We start from the raw sequence: 25,818 nt of genomic DNA on the forward strand, positions 1-25,818 counted from the left end.
AAGTCATATAAGATATAACTACTCGAAAATCCTATAATTGGAAGGCGCTGCTATGACGTGTGCTCATCTAACCGCGTCATCAATATTAGGCAACTAGTGTAGCTGTGAGGCACAGTTTTGACGTAGGACTACGTCTTTGATTTCTATATAGGGGGGTCACTCTACGATAAAATGTAACGTTTATTAAGAGTTGAATATTACGCAGAATCGATCTTACGATATATGTTATAATATATACCATTAGAGGTTAATCATGTATTATGCATTCTTTCTTCCAATTTCGTTTCCATGCATGTTGTATGTAACACAAAATTGCGTGCAATAATTCGTTCTATCTAACAAATTAGCAAGATGTTAAAGTAATCAGATGCAAGATTTCATTCATCACTCAAACTTCATGCAAGATTTCATCAAAGCAACGAGGAAAGTGTCACCCATACAATGATCGTTCATTAATTAGTAGGAGGCAGCGATTATCATGCGAAGACTTATTGAGATCGTCGTTACATCGCATCACAAAAATGAAACGAAATGAAATATTAATATTCTTCATGACTCATATTCCTTCGATGATAGATTGAGTGATTGTGATAGCCTGCAAACGAACATAATTTCACCGAAAAAATCACTGCTCCCGATGCCTTAGAATAAGAATAATAATAAGAATAAGACAATGGAAAGAAATCACAATACCATATCTATCCAATAAAAATAAAGCAACTTCATGATTCATGTGTATTTTACCTCAAAATATCACGAAATCGTGAGTATTTTCAAATTGTTTTTTCGTTTCTTCCCCATAAATTTCATATTCAATGTAATCAATGATGATATATAATATTTTATTTTGTTTACCGATTCATATATTCACAAATGTGTCCCACTGATATTCATTAATCATTTTCAGTTAGACAGTTGAACGTCCTGCCAGAAGCTTATTGTCTTTCTTTGTTCGTTACAAACCGTTTGAGGTTATGAGTACATACAACAAGCGGCCCTTTTCTGGGCTACTATTAAGAGTTTCAAAAATGTTAAATTAACAGATTTCTGAACAATGAAAAGAATTACATTTAAAATAACCAAGAGTTCTGAATAATCACAGTCCTACGTCAAACTTCTGCCGTGCCCCAAGGCTCAGACCCTTCAACTTTTTTTTATATATTACCACTACGAGGCTTGCTCTTTGAATCATAGTGCGTAAATCGCCCCCTGGAAACGTAAGTGTAGTGCTGGAGAAAGAGACAAGGAATTTATGGCAACGTAAGCTCCGCCTTCGACCCGAGGAGCATAAATAAAAAAAAATCTATTCTCGCTTCAGCCAGCGAGCAGCGAAGGTTTTTCTCGACGCAAAGTCTGATAGCAAAATCTCTTCGGAGGGTCGTTATTGTGTTGTAAAAAATGAAAGATGCGTAGGCTTCTCCGTAAGTTTTGCTACTTAGCAACACTGGCGTTGCAAGACAAACTCTAAACGTACCATCATAAAACTCGACTGTTTGGAAGATTTTTTGAATCAAAACGTTTTATCTTACGAAGGCTGCTTGTATTGTTAACAATGATTTTGTGTCTCTGCGAAAATATGAAATTAACACAAGAGCACTTTCACGGGACGATTTTACTGCTTTCGTGGATTACCGAGACGAAATCGCAACGATCAACTTCCTTCGACAAGTGGCAATGCAGCATCACACTAGAACACAATTTGTCACTGATTGTTTAAATTCAATCGTGGTCGGGCAAGATCGACATCGCAGAATTTGGCGACTACTCAAAACAAAAAAAATCGTGTAAATTTATGCAGAAAAACTGAAGAAAATTGATCAAAATACGTCAAATTCCGTTTAAAGGGTGTGTCACATCAAATTGCATCACGGAAAAAACGCTGTAGAAATTCGCCCAGTAGACCGATCCTTTTGAAAATTTTAGACAGTAAAATAAAAACTATTAAACAACTTTTGGCATTTTCCATTTTTCATACTTCGAGCCCAAGCCCGTATGCTCGTACCTTCCTCTTTACCCCGTCCATAAGGTTCTGTACAACGTCAGGTTGTAGTTTTTTTTGAACAGAAATCCATTTTCTTTTGAAGTCCGCCTCCGATTTGACAACTTTTGGGTTCTTCCGGAGGGCCTGCTTCATAATCGCCCAATATTTCTCTATTGGGCGAAGCTCCGGCGCGTTGGGCGGGTTCATTTCCTTTGGCACGAAGGTGACCCCTATGGCTTCGTACCACTCCAACACGTCCTTTGAATAGTGGCACGAAGCGAGATCCGGCCAGAAGATGGTCGGGCCCTCGTGCTGCTTCAATAGTGGTAGTAAGCGCTTCTGTAGGCACTCCTTAAGGTAAATCTGCCCGTTTACCGTGCCGGTCATCACGAAGCGGGCGCTCCGCTTTCCGCAAGAGCAGATCGCTTGCCACACCATGTATTTGTTGGCAAACTTGGATAGTTTCTGTATGCGAATCTCCTCCGGAACGCTGAATTTGTCCTCTGCAGAGAAGAACAACAGGCCCGGCAGCTGACGAAAGTCCGCTTTGACGTAGGTTTCGTCGTCCATTACCAGGCAATGCGGCTTCGTCAGCATTTCGGTGTACAGCTTCCGGGCTCGCGTCTTCCCCACCATGTTTTGCCTTTCGTCGCGGTTAGGAGCCTTCTGAACCTTGTATGTACGCAGGCCCTCCCGCTGCTTGGTCCGCTGGACGAATGAACTTGACAAATTCAGCTTATTGGCGTCATCCCGGACCGAACTTCTCGGATCACATCTAAACTGCTTAACTACGCGCTTGTGATCTTTTTCATTGACGGAGCTTCCATTTTTGCCGTTCTCCACCTTCCGGTCGATGGTTAGGTTCTCGAAGTATCGTTTTAGTACTCTGCTGACCGTGGATTGGACGATTCCCAGCATCTTACCGATGTCCCGATGTGACAACTCCGGATTCTCGAAATGAGTGTACAGGATTAATTCACGACGCTCTTTTTCGTTCGACGACATTTTTCCAAATTTACGAAAAATTGACAGTGAAGCATGGCCAACGTGATCTATACACTCTTATCTGATTTTAAAGCGAAAGCTGAATATATAATTCCTAGAAATTAAATTTCTACAGCGTTTTTTCCGTGATGCAATTTGATGTGACACACCCTTTATAACCTCTACATAGATGACGAGTTATGGATCTATGCACATGAACCGGAATTCAAACAGCAGTTGACCCTGCGGGTGTTTTAAAGTGAACCTAATCCAACAAAAGTTGATTGCGCTCGACGGACTTCCAAAAAAAATTACCACCTGTTCATTTGGAACAGGTTCTGTGCAAACCGTATCCTTAGAGAGACAATAAATGGTTTCAGTGAATGCATATTGATCATCATGGCGAATACTTTGAAAAACAATAAAGCTATTTTCAAAGACAAATTACCGTGTTTTCCTTACCAGTCACGAAGCTGATGGAGCAGCTCACGTATTAAACCGTTTTTGAAAAAATGTTCTCAAATCCGAGGCTCTATGGCAAAAACTTTATGAAAAATGCATTGCAACGGTTTTCATAGTGTCAGGTGAAGTGTGTTCGTGTATTATTGAATCGCATCTACGCATTGTTTTTATGCAATGAGAAAAGACCTCCGTGATAGATATTGATTTCTATGAAAAAAATTCCGATACACATTCAATGCAATACGCATTGACAAAAACGAAATGAATTGCGATATACAGTCAGCTTGTGTATTGTTCTTGAGAGGACAGCATCTTTCCAAGGCCACCAAATCGTTCTACTAAATAGTTTATTCTAAACATTCGATGTTTTCTCTGATAACATTCGAAGAAACAAGAGAATTAGATGAATTGATTCCATAGTCCTATGCTAACAATGAGGTCGTGTCCCTGACCTCCTCCTATACATATTTTTCAACAAACAGTTCAATAAGTTCAATAACGTGAAATCAGGAATATATTTCATTAGGTCACAGCATTTTTTGAGCTTCGGTCGAAAATGTAGGGAGTGATAATAATAAATTTCGCTTGAAGAAAGAAAATGTTTAATTGGTGATATTTCTTTTATATTTGAAACACAAGTGTTTGAGTGATTTCGACGATTCGATGAAGACAGTTTGGAAGGGGTTAATGGTAAGAACCGTTCACTAATGCCAAGAAAATGAAGCAAATTCTAAAAAGTTTTCAGTATGATTCATTCCCAAGAAATTATTTAAAGTTTTTCTTTTCAAAACGAAACGTCTGCGGCGGCTTCGAGTATTGTGCACAAAAAATACGTGATGTAATTTGTTTGCAATCAAGCTGCAGTAGACTTCCAAGATGGTTTCAAAGCTGTTTTGACAACTTATTTTTTCTTTTATTTACGTCTGTCGGACACAACAGTGAAAAACAATGTTTCTTAAACTAGTAATTTTTTAAATGTAGTATTACATCTCGTTGTTCTGTAGAGCTAATTGCATCAATTATACAACCTTACTGGTAATCATGGTATATAACTAGAGTTATAGTAACCACGTTCGCTCACTTTGCAAACTCGGTTTGGCCGTCTGTTGTTAGTCGTAGAAACATGACGTGAGAAACGACGTACGTGCCGAAACCGTTGCATGTAAACTCGGCACGAAATGGCATTTCTTCCGACCCTAAGTCCCGTTGACACTGAAATGCAATTTACTTCAGCACTCAGACCCCGTGGCAAGCTGGGGATGAAACCAAGAAAGAGAGAAGTGCAGAAAAAAGAGCTCCATTCGAAATTCGCGCATCGCACGTGATCTGCGTGCCTGAAAAAAATCCATAAAAAGCACAACTTGTGCAAAAACGAAAAAACGGCGAAGATAAATCCGGAGAAATTTTGAAACCGTTGGGGCTACAGCAATCAACCGGTTGGCCGCATCGACGCAACGAGCGAGCGAGAAGATGAAAGTTTAAGCCAAGAAAAAAAAACTATGCGTGTGAAGCGCGGTGCGGTGTTCAGCAGTAGCGCAGAGATTGATGAATTTAGCCGCTTACTTACTTGTGGACTAATCACCATAATCACGGACGCAGCGCTACCGCTAGATTTAACTGCGCGAAACTCAGGAAGATCGTATGCGGCTTGAAAGCGGTGGCTGCATGGATTCGGAGTGACGAGACGCAGCGCAGTGACGCAGCGACTTTAAAATAATCTATAAAATGCGACGCTCTGCTCTGGACGCTGACTGAATGCAGAATTGTAGTTAAGCTTTCGCTTAATTGATGGCGATATTTATGTGACAATGTGCCGTTGATCCCCGTTTGCTTTCGTCCGAAAGCGAGCAGATCGGTCCGATTTTTTCCTGACAACAGGTCGACACAGAGTAGCAGCCATCAATCGGCGGCTTTCTCTCGGTGTGAGGGGTTTGTGCTATGGTCTCTCGGACGCTAACGGGTATTTGTAGAAAACAGAGGCAACGTTTGTCAGAGGTATAAGATAGTAAAAAAACAATTTCCGGGAGTCACTTTTTGGGGTTTTTATTTTGTTTCTGCATGAATCGTTGTAACTGTTTTTACAGTTTTTCCACCACTCATCAAAATCCAATATTTATGAGTGTAAACATAGTTCACGATATTGAAGGGAGGTCGTCGTGTTATGTGATGAGGGTTTGGGTTAACCTTTGAACAGTGAATAGGCGGTTTTTCCTTCTTTAACTTCTCCTGAAAATACACTGGCTCGAGAGCTCTCTCAATTTTTTTGGTTTAATTAAAAAGCAAACACACCGTAACCACTATTGAAACCTTATTTATTATGTTCTTTTATGTTTCATTCAAAAAAAAAAAAAACAGTTTGTATTCCAAAAATAAACAATGGCAAAATAAAGTAACCACGGTGAAAATCGATATATTTTGGATAAGTTTCTATCGTGACACCCCTCGATTGTTTATGTTTTGAATATTTTGACGCTCAGAAACAACTAGCGTGGCTCTGGAGCATTTGCACACTTGTTCGCACTTGGTGAAGTAGAGAAAAATGGAGAATGCAGTTATTTCAAAAACAATTCCATTGTGCATCCGAAAATTTATCGTTCGAGATGTCGAGAACGACAAATCGCACCGGACGGTGGCTAAGAAGTACGACATCAGCAAGGCAGCGGTCGGAAAAATTCTTAAGAAGCTGAAGACGTGCTCGGATCGGTGGTTGCCAAGGAAAGAAACCCAAAACAGATGCCAGAACAGACCAGAGGATCATACGTGAAGTGTACAAAAATTCGAAAGTCGTGACGGCAGAGTCATACTACAATAACCTGCGTGAAAGTCTCGATCAAGCCGGGCGCTTCGCTTTTCAGCCGCGCGTGCGGAGCACTCGACTCACAATATCTAAAAAAAACCTTGTGGAGAGCATGGTTTGACAATCTTGAAGGCTAAAGGAGGTCATATAAATTATTGAATTGTCCTTGTTTTTCCTCAGTTAAGATTATTTGATGATTTTTGTGATCTGGAAACTTTTTTGTCACTGTTTTTTTTTATTCTATAACAAAAACTTTTTCAAAAATTTTTCTCAGTGCAACATGAATTAAATTCAAAAAAACATCTATATAAATAAAAATGATTTGGTGTCCGTTCCTCACGAATTAACTCAAGAACGGAGCAACGGATTTTAACAGTCAGTATTAGGATTGAACCGTCCCAGTCTGCGTCAGGTTTATATGCTAAGGAAATTATGAAAACCATTCGAAAAGTTGGAAAAATTAGAAAGTAATTTTTTGGCAAGTTTTGTATATCTATATAAATCAAAATGATTTGGTGTCCGTTCCTCGCGATTTAACTCAAGAACGGAGCAACGGATTTGAACAGTCAGTATTAGGATTGATCTGTCTCCGTCTGAGTCAGGTGTATATGTCAATAAAGAAATTATATACTGCGAATATAGATCGCGAACAGAGAAATCATTTCCGGGAACGTGAGTGTTCGAAATTATATTAAAGGGTGTGTCACATCAAATTGCATCACGGAAAAAAAGCTGTAGAAATTTAATTTTTAGGAATTATATATTCAGCTTTCGCTTATAATCAGATAAGAGTGTATAGATCACGTTGGCCATGCTTCACTGTCAATTTTTCGTAAATTTGGAAAAATGTCGTCGAACGAAAAAGAGCGTCGTGAATTAATCCTGTGCACTGATTTCGAGAATTCGGAGTTGTCACATCTGGACATCGGTAAGATGCTGGGAATCGTCCAATCCACGGTCAGCAGAGTACTAAAACGATACTTCGAGAACCTAACCATCGACCGGAAGGTGAAGAACGGCAAAAACGGATGCTCCGTCAGTGAAAAAGATCACAAGCGCGTAGTTAAGCAGTTTAGACATGATCCGAGAAGTTCGGTCCGGGATGTCGCCAATAAGCTGAATTTGTCAAGTTCATTCGTCCAGCGGACCAAGCAGCGGGAGGGCCTGCGTACATACAAGGTTCAGAAGGCTCCTAACCGCGACGAAAGGCAAAACATGGTGGGGAAGACGCGAGCCCGGAAGCTGTACACCGAAAAGCTGACGAAGCCGCATTGCCTGGTAATGGACGACGAAACCTACGTCAAAGCGGACTTTCGTCAGCTGCCGGGTCTGTTGTTCTTCTCCGCAGAGGACAAATTCAGCGTTCCGGAGGAGATTCGCAAGCAGAAACTATCCAAGTTTGCCAAAAAGTACATGGTGTGGCAAGCGATCTGCTCTCGCGGAAAGCGGAGCGCCCCCTTCGTGATGACCGGCACGGCAAACGGGCAGGTTTACCTTAAGGAGTGCCTACAGAAGCGCTTACTACCACTATTGAAGCAGCACGAGGGCCCGACCATCTTCTGGCCGGATCTCGCTTCGTGCCACTATTCAAAGGACGTGTTGGAGTGGTACGAAGCCAACGGGGTTACCTTCGTGCCAAAGGAAATGAACCCGTCCAACGCGCCGGAGCTTCGCCCAATAGAGAAATATTGGGCGATTATGAAGCAGGCCCTCCGGAAGAACCCAAAAGTTGTCAAATTGGAGGCGGACTTCAAGAGAAAATGGATTTCTGTTCAAAAAAACTACAACCTGACGTTGTACAGAACCTTATGGACGGGGTAAAGAGGAAGGTACGAGCGTACGGGCTTGGGCTCGAAGTATGAAAAATGGAAAATGCCAAAAGTTGTTTAATAGTTTTTATTTTACTGTCTAAAATTTTCAAAAGGATCGGTCTACTGGGCGAATTTCTACAGCGTTTTTTCCGTGATGCAATTTGATGTGACACACCCTTTAATCAGAAATGCAATTGTGGGTGGGACGAAGTTTGCCGGGTCAGCTAGTAATAAATAAGATTTTAAGAATGATAATGATGTATCTACTTTTTATTATATCCAAAAAAAGAAAAAAAAATGAAAAAAATCAAAAATAAATTGGGTGAGCAATTTATTTCGCCTATCACTGCAGTTATTCTTGCAAATTCACAGACATTGCAAATTTTCATTTTTGAGCATATTTATGTATGTTTACAACGTACCGGTTTGAAAGGGAAAATACCATTTATTTTACCATTTTTTTACCATTTTACCGTCCTTTTATCAATTTGTACCGTATTTTGAGTATAAAGAAAACAGTATTTGTATTGCTGTCCTGATCGATTAGTGGTCTTTCAAACATTTACTGTTCTTGTTTAAAGAGATGCTGTATCTGTAATGATTGATTCCATTAGGATTCTTCATCATAACAAGGAAGAAGAATTTTTGATTAGTGAGATGTAAATTGTTCTCAAATAAAAATCGAAACTTGTGTCCAAGACCACATTGTTGACGCAGGCTGGAGGACCGGTGTCATGCCGCTGTGTTTGTATTGAGATCCCGCTTTCAATTACTATAATGGTTCGGTTGGGTGAACATCGGGGCTTCGTCATCCGCGCATTAAAAAATGGGTGGGTTATATCTATGATATAACCGCAAGGTTGACGTGGGACTACCTTAGCTTAGCAATCATTTGTTAGTAAAAAGATTGTATTATGCCATGTGAAGTCGGAAGAATTATCAAACGATTATTTTATTTTACATTTTCCTCTGAAGTTTGCATCTCTCAAGTGCACGTACTTCTCGAACCGCGAATTTGCTTCATTTGATTAACTTCAGGCACTCAGTTTCGATTTTGACATGTACGTCGAACACATATTGTTTAATCAATAGGCGTTATCGCAGCAAATGGTTATCAACATTCTGCCTAATCATCAAATGGTATGCGTAGAAATTCAGTGAGCAGAAGATATGAAGTCATATCCTTCAATGCAATCTTGAATAACCGATCCAAAGCGTTGTGGTCGTACCCGCTTTTGTAATCCGTGTTGGGAAAACAATTTTCGGAGTGCAAAAAAACATGCGGGTGCAGAAGAAGTAGAAGTTGCATGAATCAACAACTTCAACTTCTACTTTTTGTACTATAGAGGCTTCAAACTTGAAAGTTCATTCGCCTCTAGTGTCTGCACGATATTCCCAGGTTCTTACGTTTAGGAGACCGTTTTAAAGAAACATATTCTAGTCTGCAAGCGGGTACAAAATTACTCGCAGTTTGTATTTATTTACAAAGCCGATTTTTCCCAGACATCTTGGTTTTGAAGCCTGTGTTAGGCACACATTTCAGTCGGAACAAAAATGTCCCCGACTTGCATGAATTGGCAATGCCAATTTCTTCTGACACCTTGGCTTTGAATTCTGTTGAGGAAACACATTTCAGTCGGAACAAAAATGCCCCCTAATTAAATGTATTTGCAATGCCAATTTCCCACGCTCCTTGGATTTAAAGACTGTGTTAACGAAACCCATTTCAGTCGAAACAAACCTTCATGTGTTTGCAATGCCGATTTCTCCAACGCTGCTTGGTTTTGAAGTCTGTGTTGGGGAACACATTTCGGTGAGAACATAAGATCCCACACTTTCATGTATTTGCAATGCCGATTTCCCCAAGGCTGCTTGATTTTGATGGATGTGTTGGGGAAACTGTAAATCGGGCCAATCAAAACGAAACAGTTAGGGCGTTTAGATTACGCTTAACATTTTACAGTTATTCAATTGTATATTTAATGAAAAATAACATTTTATTAATTGCGATAGATGCGTAGAAATATTCCCTATCAATTGATGCAAACATCTTTCCGATCCAGTAAGAAATGTTCGAGTTATAAGCATTCGAAATCTTGCATTTTTTTCTGCATGTTCTGTGTTTAGGTTTTCATTTTACCCCCCATATATTCCGGTTAGACGTAGTCCCACGTCAAAAAAAATCGGTCAGTGATTGCAAAGCAAAGAGGCTTCAGTTGACATTTTGATATTCTCGCTCAAAATCGGTTCCGGTGACGTAATTCGAACGTGGTTAACCCGTGAGACTGCCACATGAAGAACAATTTTATGGAGCACAATCGGACGGAATAGTAGGAGAAGAAAACTTTTATTTCAAATTACATCTTTACAAAATCATATTAACTCATCGAGTGGATTTGCTTCAGACAATTCCTTTCCACGCGATTTTTATGAGCAATTATCAGGATCGCTTTCACCTGAGTGGTTACAAGCCCCTAGCAGGACTTTCGGTATCGGGTGGCTGCCAATCCAAGGGTACCCAATGTACTATATTTACACTCGCCAAATGTTAAATATAAAGATTTTGAACCGTTTCAGCATCTGAGTCCGATTCAGTGTATCGAATGTTAAAATGTCGACAAATGGCTTTTTTTGTCGCAATCACTGATCAATTGTTTTCGATAATGTTTTTTTTTCGACCCTCCAAAATGATTTTGCTCATCAACTTTTTCTTTAGTTAATAACTCAACTGCAAAATCGTTCCAATATGAGTTTGCTATACAATCCGATAGATGAGGTTCTGACCTTTCTTCAAGATTGTCAAATACAGCTGGGAATGAATTTGCAGCTAAGTTATGACCAAAGAGAGAGTCGATGTAGAGAAATCGATCAAATCACTTACACCCCTTTCATTCTAAGCCCCTCAATTAGATTATATATTTATAAATTAGAGAATCGTAATGCATATCAAACAATTCTTCGAGAATTTCCAATTCGATTGGTATACAAATAGCTGTTCGTTGATCCGCCAACATCCGTTGGCAGTAAAAATAGTTATTGACGTTAGCAACTAGGTGGTGCGGAGTCAATCAAATTTATTTTTCAAGTGCATTTTGCTCGGAAAAAAATATTCTTGCACCTTTTTCCCCCATGCAGTCTTTTTTCCGCATGCTGTCAGATGTTTTTCCTATAAAAGGAACAAACGCTTTCGTGGTTCGGGCTTTGTTTATTTACCTGTTTGACCGAACCAGAATTGAAATAAATGTAGCCTTTGTGTAATTCGCATTCTTCAGTTGTTTTAATGAAAGTAAAAAGCTCAAATAATATAAATCTAGTGTTCAGAAAACCTAAGGTTTGGCAAGAAATAAAATTGAATGATATTCAACTTCAGAGAAATTTATAAGTCAATAATACTGAAATTCCAGCATCTACCAAAATGTCAATTGGGACCTTATGATTTGAAACGCTAGCATTAATTGACGAAAAAAACGTAGCTCATTCATTTTTATTAATTCGATTTTTTTCTTTTATAACAATATATTCTCTAGGTAGTGAAATAGTATAAGAAAAGTAACACATTTTTCCCTTCTGATTATCGGATCTATTTTGATATTTCTATTAAATTTTTGACAACCAATTCGATTCTATCCGCATCACCCTGGTGAAAACGTTATCTTGACTTAGGACTAGATGATCCAGATGGCATACTGGAGGCTAAATTTCTTAAGAATGTGCAAACTTTTCATGGTACTGTGTTGAAATACATTGAAAAATTAAAGGCTAGTCTAGAAGAAATATAACAGTCTCATATTAAAGAAGATTAAAAAAAACCAGTTTATATATTTCACAGGAATTATAATTAGTGGGATAGAAAGGTGGAGCAAATAATCCGTACCAATTGTAAATCGTTGTGGGCAAATATTTTCAGGAAAGGAAAACAAATTTCTAGACTGTAAGGAATTCATCAAGCTTACTGATTATATTTTGTGTTTGTCTGGTAGTATTGGCATCAGTCGATAGGATTTTCCTATGATGATCAATAATTGGACAATAGTAAAGTCATGATACAAATGGTATGATAATTGTCAATCAGAACTTTGATCTGAAAGTTGACAAATTGGTAAAACTTGAAAAAATCATAATTTTCTTCGCAAAGTCTTTTCAGCATCTAAATATCGCATCGTTATAGGGGGCTAAGCGGTTACATCTGAGCATGTTTGATTCATTCGATGTATTCTCAGTTTTATTCAATCAATAAAATTCTTCGAAAAATTTTGATTATATTAAAAATATTAATATAATCTTTTTTTTTTAGGTTTGTGTGTCCCGTTTTTATTCCTGAACAATTCGGTCAGTCTAATGTTTATATATTCTACATGAGTTCTTTTGATTATCAAACGACAGCAAATGATAGAGATATTTTTTCTCATATTCATTATCATATGAATAAAAATCGATGCAACTTTTTATAGAAGTTTTACTATACCGGTATTTGAATAATTCAATGGTATTGTATTGGAAGTAACATACCCTTCATTTTTGTTATCCGTATCGTCCGTTATGAATGGGCTCTCATGATACTGTAAGAAAAATACTGAACTGTTCTGACAGCTTTTCTTAGTACGCAAAAATATTTCTCTCGTATAAATACAGCTTTTTTTCGTCACTAGTCATATACCAGATTTATGTGTGAAAACATTGTGGGGAGGCCCTCATGATTATCTGATAATACATTATCGAGGTTAATCATTGAACTGGCGATATGAAGTTTTCATTTCCAATAACTTGTCCTGAAAACTTCACTGACTCAAGAGCTATTTGGCAATAAAATATCACATTAATTACTTGGACAGGAAATTGAAGCTATATCAAAGCTGGCAATAGTCTCGTTGCACCAACGTGCAAATGTATAAACGCGCGAGATAAGGGATAATAATGAACACTGTTGAACACTGTTGCGGTTGATAACGACTTGGGCAAATGATTACCGGGTACGTGGTGTACAGATAGTGTTATTTGTTGAAGAATTATGATATTTTGTAAACAAGTGCTCTCGAAGTTATCAGTCCACATCGATCACTGCCCACACTCACGATCAGCTAAGCCATTCATGCTATGCTGTCTAATGCTCATTTACGGGGGAAGTAGAATCCACTCTAAACACGTCATCGTTTTTTTCCGTGAATTACTGACGACCATAAATTTTACAACACACACTCCACTCCATCTTCTGGCTTGCGTTGCGTTCGCAAGTGACTCACTTGACCAAATGTGGTGTGTCGATTCAAGAACAGCTGCAGTTTATTCTGCCAGTCTGCCACCATGACTCATTCACGACATGGAACAACATTGGGAAGCCTACACGATTTTCTGCAAATGCGGGTGACCGTGTTGTGATACTGCCTTCGACAGCCAGTCGAACACGATGCAAGTTTGCCTCGACGGTTTGCAAATAATGGCAGCGATGGATGGAATATCCACGTGAAAGTAATCCGCGAAGAAAGCCCTGCATGCCAAACAGCGAGATGTAAGAATCAAACCGGTTCTGAGGCTGCGATACGCGCCATTATTGTGCCTCGAGGCGTTGTTTTTGCTCTCCTGACCATATGAAGACCGTTTGCCGAGTGTGAAACATTTTTATCATCTCGGGTAAGAAAAACTAGTTAGGAATCTGACGGGTACGGTACTTTCTCATTGCAGAAAAATGCGGCACCTGGCGCACATGGCACTGAACTAGATTTAGTTTTCAACCCACCCGGAGGCTTTACATAACCGTTGATAACATTTGACAGAGGTTGTGCATCCGGCTCGGAGTGGGTTCGAGCTGGAATCCCAGAATCGATCATCATGAGTTTTGGTTCAATAATTTGATCTTCAACATTTCAGCTCAATAGTTACCCTTCCGGCTACGAATGGTCATACCAATCCAATGAGGTACATATGAGGTGGAGCAGTAGGCGGAGTATATTTGTATTGGTAAATAAAATATGATGTCGTTATAATTTGCATTCACTGTGAAATGTACATGGAAGAATCGAAACAATATTTTAATAACTCACAATTTAATGATGTAATGAGCCAAAATGCTCATAAAATCTTGTAATTGATTGTTGTTTTTAATAAATGATAACTGTATTGTGACTTACTTCCATCATTTAAGGAGCAAAAACGTTCAGAGAACGGTCGTATTCTTAGTCGTCGAAAATAGCAGAATTGTAAATGAAATATTGCTTAATTGTAAGCTATTTTTCTCTAATCACATACACCGGTACTGGGAGCCTTTAAAATATGATCATATCATCGCGGAAAATAACGAATATTAGAATAATAGTTTGTTTTTATGAAGGTGAGAGAGTGAAAATGACACACAAAAATATCACTTTATTCATCTTTTCCGACATTATTTCACAAATATCCACTGCACACTGTCACTTTATACACATATTCAGTGAGAAAAGATCTGTTTTTAATTGATATAAAACTTGCTGAAGAAAAGCATTTTCACATGGATGTGGAAGGCAATTGAATGTAAACACAAATATGGACGTCACAATGTGAAAAGTAGCTATGGCAGCGCATGCTATCACGCACACTACGTTCGCAAATTCTGCCATCTGCTCCACCTAATAAACCTGCTCATGGATATCAATCCATAACGATTTAAAAGTCGTTTTTATGTGTGTAAAATCAACTTTATGCTTTCATGGAGCAGCGAATAAACATCCAAAACATTCAAAACATTCGTGTTGAAGGAAAAGTTCATCGACTGCCTCGATCATCTCCGATTATTTTTAAACTAATGGTAATGGATACTTTTTGTTTTGTTGTTATTTGTTTTAAGTAGGTACTACTGTCAGTGGTCTTAATGTTAATTTTGAGCGCGAAATGCCATTTAGTTAGTTTACAGTGTCATTAAAAAATCCACCGCAATCAAGTGGTTGAAGATATGCTTGATCGATCAAATTCTGACCTCACGTTCATCCAACACATAGTGACTGGCGACGAGACATGGGTATACGAGTATGACATGCAAAAGAGTAAACAATTATCAGTATGGACCGCTGCAAACAAGTGGAAACTAAAAATACCACTTCAAAATCGATTAAAAGTGAAGGTAATAGACTATTTTCTTTTCGATATTCGTGATGTTCTCCATTCGGAATTGCTTCCGGAGGTCGTTTTACTTTGGCGTTATGAAGCATTTGAGAGATTTGTGGAAGGATAACAAGTATTTTTACTACGATAATGCACCAGGTCGTCGATCAATACTTGTGAAGGATTTTTTTTTACCAAAAATGACACTAATGTGACTGAACAAGCAAGCATATATGGTTCCGTGTGACTTTTTCCTCTTTACCGAACACAAATTACCACTTCGTGGAACCCGTTTTGATAGCATTGAAGACATAAAAACAAATTCGAATTTGTTCGTTGGAAAAAGTGTATTGCTTAAGAAGGGAAACGTGGAAAACAAAAAAAAAACGGATCGAACGACACTTCAATATTTTTCATTTAAAATTATTCATAATAAATGAAAAATTGCTACATCGCATTTTATTCGAGTTTCAATTTAGTTGAATAGATCGCAACGCTCGCGCCGAATATAACAAAATAAATCAAAATAAACATTGTATGATTTATTTAACATTGATTTATTGAGCTAAGGTTGTTTTTTAAATTATTGTTCAATAAGATTATAGCCGTGTATGTAATTGAGTCGTTTGACATTTAACACTCCTATACTCGCGCATTGGTCTGTCAGACCGAGAAATCAATAAATCGTTCATTTCTCAGAAAATATCAACACTACGACTTTGCGATTCTCTCTAGCTTCGTTATTCGTCGTTCGTCATCGTTTAGTGTATCGCATGTGTTGGTGCAAAGGGGACGTGTGACACGTTTTTAAAACTTTCGGTCTGACACACCGACGCGAGTATAGGAGTAACTTTTTTGGACAAGTGCCTTTTTTCATATATTCTAGAATATTGTTGAATGAAATGTATAAATTAATGTTAGTGGTGTGGAATATTTATTGAATATAATGCATAAGATCATTACCGGACTATTCTCATTTGATTTCAGTCCCTTTTGTAACTGGATTGAAGGCATCCATATATTAACTATTCGTCGATATATTCGTCGTTAGATTCAAACTTTAAAAGCAAAATATAAATGTTTGACTTTCGTATAGTTATTCGCTAAATATAATGGTCATACATATACACACTTGTGAAAGAATTTCACTTGTGGAAGAATTGTAAACAGTAAACTATAAACTGATCGGTAGCTTATGGTAATTTTTAACAGTTACAGCTGAGGATATTTTTCTTATAATGGACAATATCGACAAGAAAACAAGAAAAAGAAAATCAAGTTCCTAGAAATCCTTTTATATAATCTTTTTATGCCCCATATAAAATGGCATTAATTCTTAATTTATCAAGAAAACAGAGACAAAGAATATTAGAAATATACAAACTTTATATTCTAGAACCTTTATCATCTGGTAATTATTTAGAAGGTCGTTATACATTCTTCTCTTCCATAAAAGACCCGAAAAACACGCAACAACTGCATGAAATGTAAAACATATGTTTGTTTCGAGCATGCAGTTATGCTATATTCTGATTCTTACTCCAATGAAACCACAATCGATTAATACGTTTTTATGTTATTTTACAGCTCTTTATACTTCCATGAATTGTATTCAGTTGCTTACTTTTAATTAATAACAGTGAAAAAATCGAATTTCGTTATTTGTGTTGGAGTATCAAAACTTACTCTATTTTGAGGAGGCTGAATTAGATGACTATTAAAACATATTAAAGACGAAGAAAACATATTTTTTGGAGTTGTTTTATTCAATCATACCCTCTTCTTCAAATAAACGCCAATAAAGCCTGAAAAATACACAATGGCAACATTACAAAGAAATTCAATTTTCGGTCTGTGACACCGTGCGCGAGTATACGTGTTATGATTTTGCACGCGAGTACAGGAGGGTTAAATAAAATAACATAGGATCGAGATGGAAAATGAAAGGTGGGAATATTTTTTAAATCTCTGACGTCACAGATTTTGTTTATGTATGTTACTTTTCTTACAATAGTCCACTACATAGAAAAAGTGTTGTTATTAAAAGTAAAAATAAGCAAATGAAATGAACGAACTAGTTTTTTTTTCCTAAATCAACGCTAGCGTTTAAAACCATAAGGGCCCGACATTTTATAAGAAACTGAAATTTCAGTATTTTTGAAGTGTTCTAAACTTAATTTCAATTCAATTTTACTTCTCGTTACGTCGACCAAAAACGTAAACGAATAAAATCAGAGTCACACAATCTTTTGTTCCTTTGACGGATAAACATTTGACAGTGCATGGGATAAAAGGTTGCAGTTTTTTTTCATGTAGAATGAACTTGAAAAATAAATTTAATTGACTCCGTATGACTTAGATTGAGACGAAAAGTTTTCCGCTTGCGTCTTAGTTTTAGACGACTGAAGTTTTCAGCACCCTAATTGTGAAAAAGGTAATTACAATTGCTGACAAAAGTCTAACTTCCATGAAGTTGCTCTAGAATCCAAACATAGTAGACATTAGAATACAATTTCTGAAATGGAAGAAAAAATTAAACATTTTAGTTCGAGATATGTTCTGTTTTTTTTTCATAATGCGAAAAATATGATTTGGAAATCTGTAATTAGTTTCTGTATATCCTCTTTCAACGTTGACATATTCAATTTTGTACCATTTGAGTAACTGACTGGTATGCCTGGTATGTGAACTTCCTATCTTCCTGCACTGAGAGAAATAATTAGTAAATATAACGATTTTTTTGGTAAATACTACCAATCTATAGTCATTTTCGACCGTACTAATAAACACATATGTCAAGCAGAACCATGATTCGGAAGCCCAATATCGGCTACATTTTTTCGCCGAAAATGCACGTATCAGAATTATATCCTTATTATTCCTCCGTATTGCCTTATGGGAACAATGAAAATGGTTAATACGCGCTTTTCTCACCAGTTTTCAGATATGACAATATCCAAGTTTACTAATGTTATCGAGTAAAATATACTAATCCCTGGTAGGGATGCGGGTTTGTTGACAATATGTACAAAAAATTTGTACATTCTACTAATTTTGCATTACCAAATGTATTTGGTAGTTTTCGACCGAGGATTTTTCTAAGTGTGGCTACTAACAAAATCAAAGTTCAACACAACCAAAACCCGTGAATAATGTAAATACACTGAGCGCAAATTTTTATCATTTACCTTGCAAAACGTATACTGTACCCTGAAAGGTGGAACAATTCACCAATGAGACCATCGGTTAGAGAAAATAATGTACGAGGCTTCTTTTTAGAGGCGAATGAACTGCGAAGTTTAGAGTAAATCCAAAAAAGAAGAGGAAGAGCGTTTTTTTTCACCCAATATAATTTGTATGATAGAAAGCGAGCTTGTGCGCAAGATATTCGCAATTCGAAATGATAAGGGTTTTCACTGATGACATTGAAAAACGCAAACACTATTTGTTTCTAGTTTTGAATGTTCCATTCATCCCAAAGCGTTCTGAGCAAGTTGTTGAACCTGCCTGAAGGCAAGAAATTTTTGTGGAAGAATCACCAAGCAAATGATGGGTGGAAAGGGAACAACTGCTGAAAATTTTGCAACAGCGGCGTGAAACAATATTTTCTTCTTCCACTCAGCAGAGATGTTCACAACAAAAATTACCTCAAAGAGAAGAGTTCTTTGACTCGATATGTATCCTAGATAACATGCATTTTGCATTTGAAGAAACTAAACAGGAAGTTTCTGCCATTTTATGTGTCTAGGAATGAGTGTCGTTGGAAGAGCGTTTGTTTTTTTCTTTCTTCTATTCAGTGTTGAATGGATACTTTCTGTAACATCAACATGTGTTTCACAGTTATGTTGTGCGATGTATACATGAGCAGTGTTATAGTTTTGCCTCCAGCCTACATGTACGGACAGATTATTCGCACATATCCGGTTTTATACCTAGCCCCTAAGTCCACATCGATTCTGGTCTGCCCACTCGTTGGGTTTGGAAGCACCGAAAAGCTTATAAAGATGGCTGTTATGAAAGTGGATCGATTTTTGGATTATTGACAAAACATGACAGCGAGCACGGTATCTACATGACGATGTATAGATATGTAGATAAAGGTCGATGAAGCCCATCATACGTCCTTGATTGATGAATGTTCTGCACTCATAATGCATGAATCATCTCCATATGAGTAAGACTAATCATAACACGAATCACTGCTATGCTACTCAAAGTTTCATTCCATTAGCGTTTTTTTTCCTTCGTAATTTCCGTTGGTTTTCGCTTTTCTTTTCATTCCAGCTGTCCACACTGGACTCATTCACCCCCAGAGTGCGGCTTCTTATCACTCGAATCTTCCGACAACAAACGGCAGGTTGTTGTTTTGTTCTTTCCGTTGCAACGCTGATGCGATAATTGGTGCAATAACAGCGATATTTAAAAGGAATCGGTCGTTCACACGCATATGTGGAGCATCTCCCCGATACCGCGGCTATCGATATTGATTATTTGAAACATATTGTTTATGATGAGATGAATCATTGAACGCGCGCTCGCGCAATGAGCGCACATGATTGGAAAAGTGAGTTTCGGTATATGAAAGCAAGTGATTATCAATTTATGATTCTCGGCTTTGCGTTGTTTCCGTTCACCGCCACCGCCTTGAGTCATCCGGTAATTGGAGATGTATTCTGTGGAGCTGGGAAATTTCCAATCACGTCACACTTTTTCCGGTTTTTAGTTCGACTGGCAGTTTTAGAATACATATCGTCAATGCATCTGTTCGCATTCATATTTCTCCAATGAAAGTCGTATTTCAGTTAGACAAAGTGTACAAATGCAATCATTTGTTACACATTCAAAAATATTAGAAATAAAACTACCGTTTTTGACGCCAGATGTCTCCACTCGTATGTCAAAGCTGTCAAACAGGTAATGTTTGTGAAGGTTCATTATGAGTTTCGACAGGATCGAGCCCCATCTCGATCAGCAAACTTCGTAGCCAAATTTTTGGTCAGAGATGAATGCTGTTTCATTTCACCAGCTCTGAACCGCTTAGATTATTTAGTGTGGTCGTAGACGAATGTTAGGTTACTCAGAGAAACTATTTTAAGGTGTGACCAGTGGTGTCGAGTGCAGCTTTCGCACTCGGGGCGGAAGAGTCGATTTACACCCCCATCACCCCGCCAGAAAAGGAATAAATCATATTTATCCAATTTTTTCAATATAAATTCGGTTCATTCTGTACCACTAAAATCGTGCACCCGGAGGCGGAACGCCCCCTCCGCACCCCACAGTCGACGCCACTGGGTGTGATAGATGATCTTATTTGATGAAAAATAATCTATGGATATGGTTAAAACTCAGCTATGACAGAATTATTAAACTTTTTCTTGAGCCCAAACTGTTTACCTTAAACTGACTTTAATAAAAAAAAGCACGCTTCTAAGAATGATTCCATTGTTTCATTTGTAAAATTTGGTTGTTGGGTATGCCACTCAACCAGCGTGGACACAGTTATGGAATCCGGTGTTTTTTTCAAGTACCTAGAATAGAATTATAGCGGAAGTAGGGGAGATAACAGTGTCGATCCAAATTACGAATTTTTAGCGGATTTGTTCACTACGCATAATTTAAAGGTTTTACCATTTTATTTTATGCCCAATTATGTAATTTTTCAAATGAACAGAACAGAATAGATCTAAGTATTCTGTCATAGTTGAGATTTGCTTTCAGTGGCTGTCAAAATGAGTGGGGGTGTTGGATTTGATTTGTGTTTTTTTTCCAAAAATTATTGTTTTCTGCGACCGATTTTATTTGAAATAGGCGAAAAAAAGCATTCACGGTAGTTAACATGGCTTGCTTGTCATTCTTGTAACTAGGAAATGAAGATGGATTTTCAGCTTGTTTATTTCACTCCAGCTAGAGTAACTTTCGACTGATTTATTTCAAACGATCGTGGTGAAGTGAAATCATTATGTCTAGACACGATTTAAACCAGCCCCTGCTGATTCCGCATGAACAGCTGATCCGCGCTGTGTATTATTGTTTGCAGCTCAACTTATGGCGAATTCGTTTTTATTCAGTTTCAACTTCAATTTTCATCGCATTCGGAATCTTCCCCCAGGATCTTTACGCGAACGAGTGTCTGGCTGCTGGCTTTCCTGAAGCGAAGCGATTGTTCCGTAATTTGAACAATTCAAGAAATTTTGAAACATTCAAAAAACTAAAGTTCCAGTGTTTCATAACTATAGAATCAGATGGAGAAACTCTCACTTCTTTACGAAATCAACGTCAATTTCACATGAATTACAATAAGTTTCTAATTCGTAGGTCATTTTTAGTTTTCGATCAGTTCAAATAACCCATTCGGGGTGGTTTCGACCAAGCTGCGACATGTTATAGTGTGTATCTCCTTCTACGCAGAGGATACTGCTCGTTTAAGCGCTTCAAATCATTCATACTTCTTGTAAGCTGCATCTACCGTCCGTACGATCACTCCTCATAAGTTTTCGATGGGGTTTTGATCCGGTAAAAAAGTTGACCTGTCCAGAATCTGAATCCCCTAATAATTAAACCATGCGACTTTCCGGATCTTCTTACATATCTCTGGAAACTCAGAAAAAATAAGTGGTTCTATAGTTGTAAAACGCAGTGTAGCTATTATTAAACTAGTCAGTTGAATAATGGTCGAACAATAGTATTGAGTGCTCAATGAGACAATATGCTGAACGTTGTATAAAAGCTTATTTAGACCAAATTGAAGCTGTTGTTCAACCAACGATGTTTACCTGGGTAATATGCCAGAGAAACGATTTAAAAACGTTTATTCAACTGCAAAGCAGCTTTTGTACAACACATGACGGACTACCAAAATGAGCAGTTGCTGCCAGTGTTTTTAAGCTTATGTTCGACTGCTTGGTTTTACATTTTTAAGTGCTTAACGGAGCAAATAGTTTGATGGAGGATCATCGATGCAATGGTCGTAAGTTTGAATCTTGACCATTTTTAATTGTTTTTTCAAAATTTCATCAAAAACTGAACAAGTTTTATCTAGTAGCTGTAGAAGGCTCTAACAAGCGTCTGTCAAGGGGCTAAAAAACTGATTCTATTTATAGAAATTTGGTAGAAGAAAATAATGCTGTCAGACAAAGATCTTCTTCGATACCGCAGTCTAAGTGAGGCTAATCAAATCAGAATATGGTTGAATAGACGTTCCACCAGACGACACCTTGGAGTTCGATAAACGATTTCTATTTGACTTTAAACTGCATTTAACGAATAATATTGGCTATAGCTCAATAATATCCCTTAGTTTGCTCGAAAATGGCTTGAATAGAGGATTTGAATCCAATTAGTTCAGGCAATTTTGAACATAGAGCTGAATAAAACCATCATAAAAACCGTCGCACTGAATTAAATTATTGTATTGTAAATGACCCGAATGACGTGCGTTTGCTCAAGAGTGCAAAACAAATCATCGTAGAATAACTGTGGAGCCGCTTTTCACTAGCCTGTGGCTTAGCGTGCAGAAATGAGGTATTGTCGAATATATTAACGGGTTTTCGGCCGTTGCCACCACCCTACGAATTTTAGTAGAAAAATTAAGGAAAGTGTTGACCTACATGTCATTTTTCTGCAAGGCACGGCTTGTGCACCACCCTATGTTCCTACCCATCGGTTTCAATCTCGCGGTCCGAGGAATCGAACCGAACAACACCAGCAAAAAGCAAAAAAAATCCCGAAAGTTCAAATCAAAATAGTTTAATCGCTAGAATGAAGAGCACTATGCTCTTCCATTATCCAATTTACAGCCGCGCACATCGCGAGCAGAGGAGTGCCGCAAACAGCAGCCTCCACCGGTTCCAGCGAAAGACACGGAGTAGGAGTAGGAGTCTGACGGGTGGCAGAACTCAATTTTTTTTCGTTTCTTTATTTTGCTCTTCTATCTGGCTTGCTTCGGCCATGCCGGCAACAGCATTCGATTCTTATTTCTGAACTGAACCGCGGAGGGGTACATGACCTTCCGCTGGGAGGTTTTCATCTTGCTGCAAGATGAAGTTGAGCTCCACCACCACCACTTCAAAACTCTTTTCCTCTCTGGCCGCCCTCACTCGGTCACGCGTTGGGTTTTTCACAGACAAGTATTTGAGTAACCAACTTTTATCGATCTGTCTGGGCCCCTCTCGTCATCGTCATCGTCATCATCGTCATTATCGTCATCGTCGTAGGCGCTGTCGCGTACTCTGTATGCTAGTGTATTTAGTAGCTGGTGTGTGGCTTAAATAAATCCTCCTTTCTCCTGCTTTACATGTCTGGAAGCTCGACACATAATGTGCTCGGGGAAAAGGTGCTATATAACGGAACGCATTAGGGATGTTCGAATTGCAGGTCCTGAATGAATTTTCATTCACATTAGCTCCTCAATTCAAACAGGACTCGTACCCTGAGTAACTGCGGATGCTGTGGAAATGCTTATTATTACCTTTCTTGGCTTGGTTTCGATAATTTGCTCGACTTCGACTGCTTCGGACATTTTGTGGATTCTGTTTGTTTCCTGCCGTTCAAACTTTTCCAAACTTCACTTAGCTTCTGCCAGGAATATTATAATCCGCGTAGCACAATTCGACACAACACCAACCCAAAAAAACGCAAAGGATGATCTCAACAGGCTCGACCAACCGCACAAATCTTTTCCGCACTCTCACACTCTCTCTCGCTCGTTTCTGTACTGTGTAATCCTCCTGGCGAAGGCGTTGGTGGCACTATTTCCGGTCAAACAGAGATTAGCACACTGGAGCCTACGCAAGTGTTATCGACTCGTTCGAATCACCACTACCAGAAACGTGTCTCGCTGGGAGTGTTCAAGCTAGCAGCTCTTGGGGCACCACTTAACTCGTGTGAAACAAAGAAATAACTGAAGAAGCTGAACTACTTCCAATTGCTACGAACCGGTCTCTGAACGGTGAGTCCCGTCCAGCCGTCGTCTTTGAGCCAACCGTGGTGCCCGTGAGCCGGAGTTGCCCCGCCGTAGGATTCGCGGCTGAATCATAAGAAGGGAGTGCCCACTTTTCGCTCTCTCTTCCTTCCTTCCTCTCGGTCACTCATTTTTCAGCAAGTGTACTGCAAAGCGAGTTTGGCTGGTAATTGATTGATGTTGAAAAGATTTATTTGTGCGAACTGTACTTTTGGGTAATTCAACGAAAAACGGAAAAACCAAACATCTCGTACACTAGAAGAAAAGGAGCTACCAAATCTTTAGTAGTCGATACATTGGTAGAACGCACACATTTTTAGTACATTTTACCAAAACTTCGTAAAGTAAATGTCAGATGTAATGTACATTCTTACGAGAGACAGTACATTTTATACGTTGCTAGTAGCTGACTTGACAGTGAGCAGCTACTGGGCCGGTAAACTCGCTTAATATAACGGTTGACTCGCCTTGTCCGTTCACATAGTGTGAGCTGCTGACATGAAACTAGATATTACAGCATTGGCTTACCAGGGATGTTTCAAATGTACATCAAATAGTCAGAAACAGTAATCAGGTGATTGATCCTAAATCGACTTCTCTATTGGCAGTTTTCTTTCAGGTTTTCATTTATCATTACACAATTTTATCGCGAAATACACGCTGACCGTGCATAAAAATACTTTGTGCTGAATTTCTTCGAACTGGAGGTACTATCCGAAAAAGCAGAAAGGGAAAAAGATTTGGGCCAGGAATTGGATGCAAGGAAAAGGAGCAACAAATACAATTTTGAAGGAACTCTACAATGATGATCCTCTAGAATACAGCGCAGTGCTGAGAAAAATAACTGAATAAAGGGAAACACTGTTGGTTTTCATTAGTCCATAAATACAACGCCAAGATACCTTGGCATGAGGGATGCTATACCTGCAAGAGTGAAATTAAAAAAAAACGACATTGATGTGCCTTTCTTCTGGAATATTGTTCAGATTGCTGTCGATATTTTTTAGAATCTCGAAAGCATCCATAGCTGAGATGATTCCGTAAGTATGTGATGCTATAAATGGCAGTCTAAATTTTTTTAAACTTGTTTATTTCGCCTTGCCAGCAGCTTCGTGTACCAATTTGTGAAATGAATATGATAGTAGCTTTGCAGGTAGAATAAATACGCGTCAAAAATTAAAATAATGAATGAAAATGTTTTTTTGTGAATGGAATATGTATTCTGTTTCTTAGAACAATACATTTTTTCGCAAGTTGTGAGTGAATTTTGAATGAAAATTGTGCCTGATAATGGTTCATTATTAGAGATTTCCAAGAAAACTATCTCAAAAAAAAGCGTGCCCCGCCAACGTGGAAAACAAAATAACAACGATTTCGTTTAGAAACTATGAGGTTTTTATTTGTTTTTCCAATAAATTTCAAGTCTATAAATATCTTCGCCTATTTCCAAATATCCTAAAAATAGAGACATTTCTTCACATTTTTTACATTACTGATTCGAACGCAAGATTCTGTTTTTGACGTTTTGAGCGATGCAAGTGCGAGTAAATTAAAAAAAACTTTGAAATAGCTCTCTCGCCGGATCACACATGACACTAACTGGCATGATGTGTTCACACGGTGTGAGTAGATGCACTGCAGTAACTGACTAGACCGACTCCTATGCTTACTCGCACCGTCTGAACCCGGCTTTAGAGTGTTGTCATATCTGAGCAACTGTGTAATGCACATCTCGCAGTCGCAATTTCCC

General features: G+C 38.3%; 1 protein-coding gene across 2 annotated transcripts in view; it reads right to left on the reverse strand.

Annotated features, from left to right (window-relative positions):
- Positions 1-25,818, reverse strand: part of LOC129761512 (coactosin-like protein) — a 71,252-nt gene that overhangs the window by 31,734 nt on the left and 13,700 nt on the right. The window contains exon 1 of one of the 2 annotated variants that reach the window (XM_055759237.1): positions 23,577-24,083. The exons of the other annotated variant lie outside the window; for it this stretch is intronic. Coding sequence (XP_055615212.1) covers positions 23,577-23,627 — 51 coding nt within the window. The 5' untranslated portion in view covers positions 23,628-24,083. Of the gene's footprint in view, positions 1-23,576; positions 24,084-25,818 lie in introns of those variants that run through there. 2 annotated transcript variants of the gene reach the window in all.

The sequence above is a fragment of the Toxorhynchites rutilus genome, chromosome 1 (genome assembly GCF_029784135.1).
Source record: "Toxorhynchites rutilus septentrionalis strain SRP chromosome 1, ASM2978413v1, whole genome shotgun sequence".
Classification (NCBI taxonomy): Eukaryota; Metazoa; Arthropoda; class Insecta; order Diptera; family Culicidae; genus Toxorhynchites; species Toxorhynchites rutilus.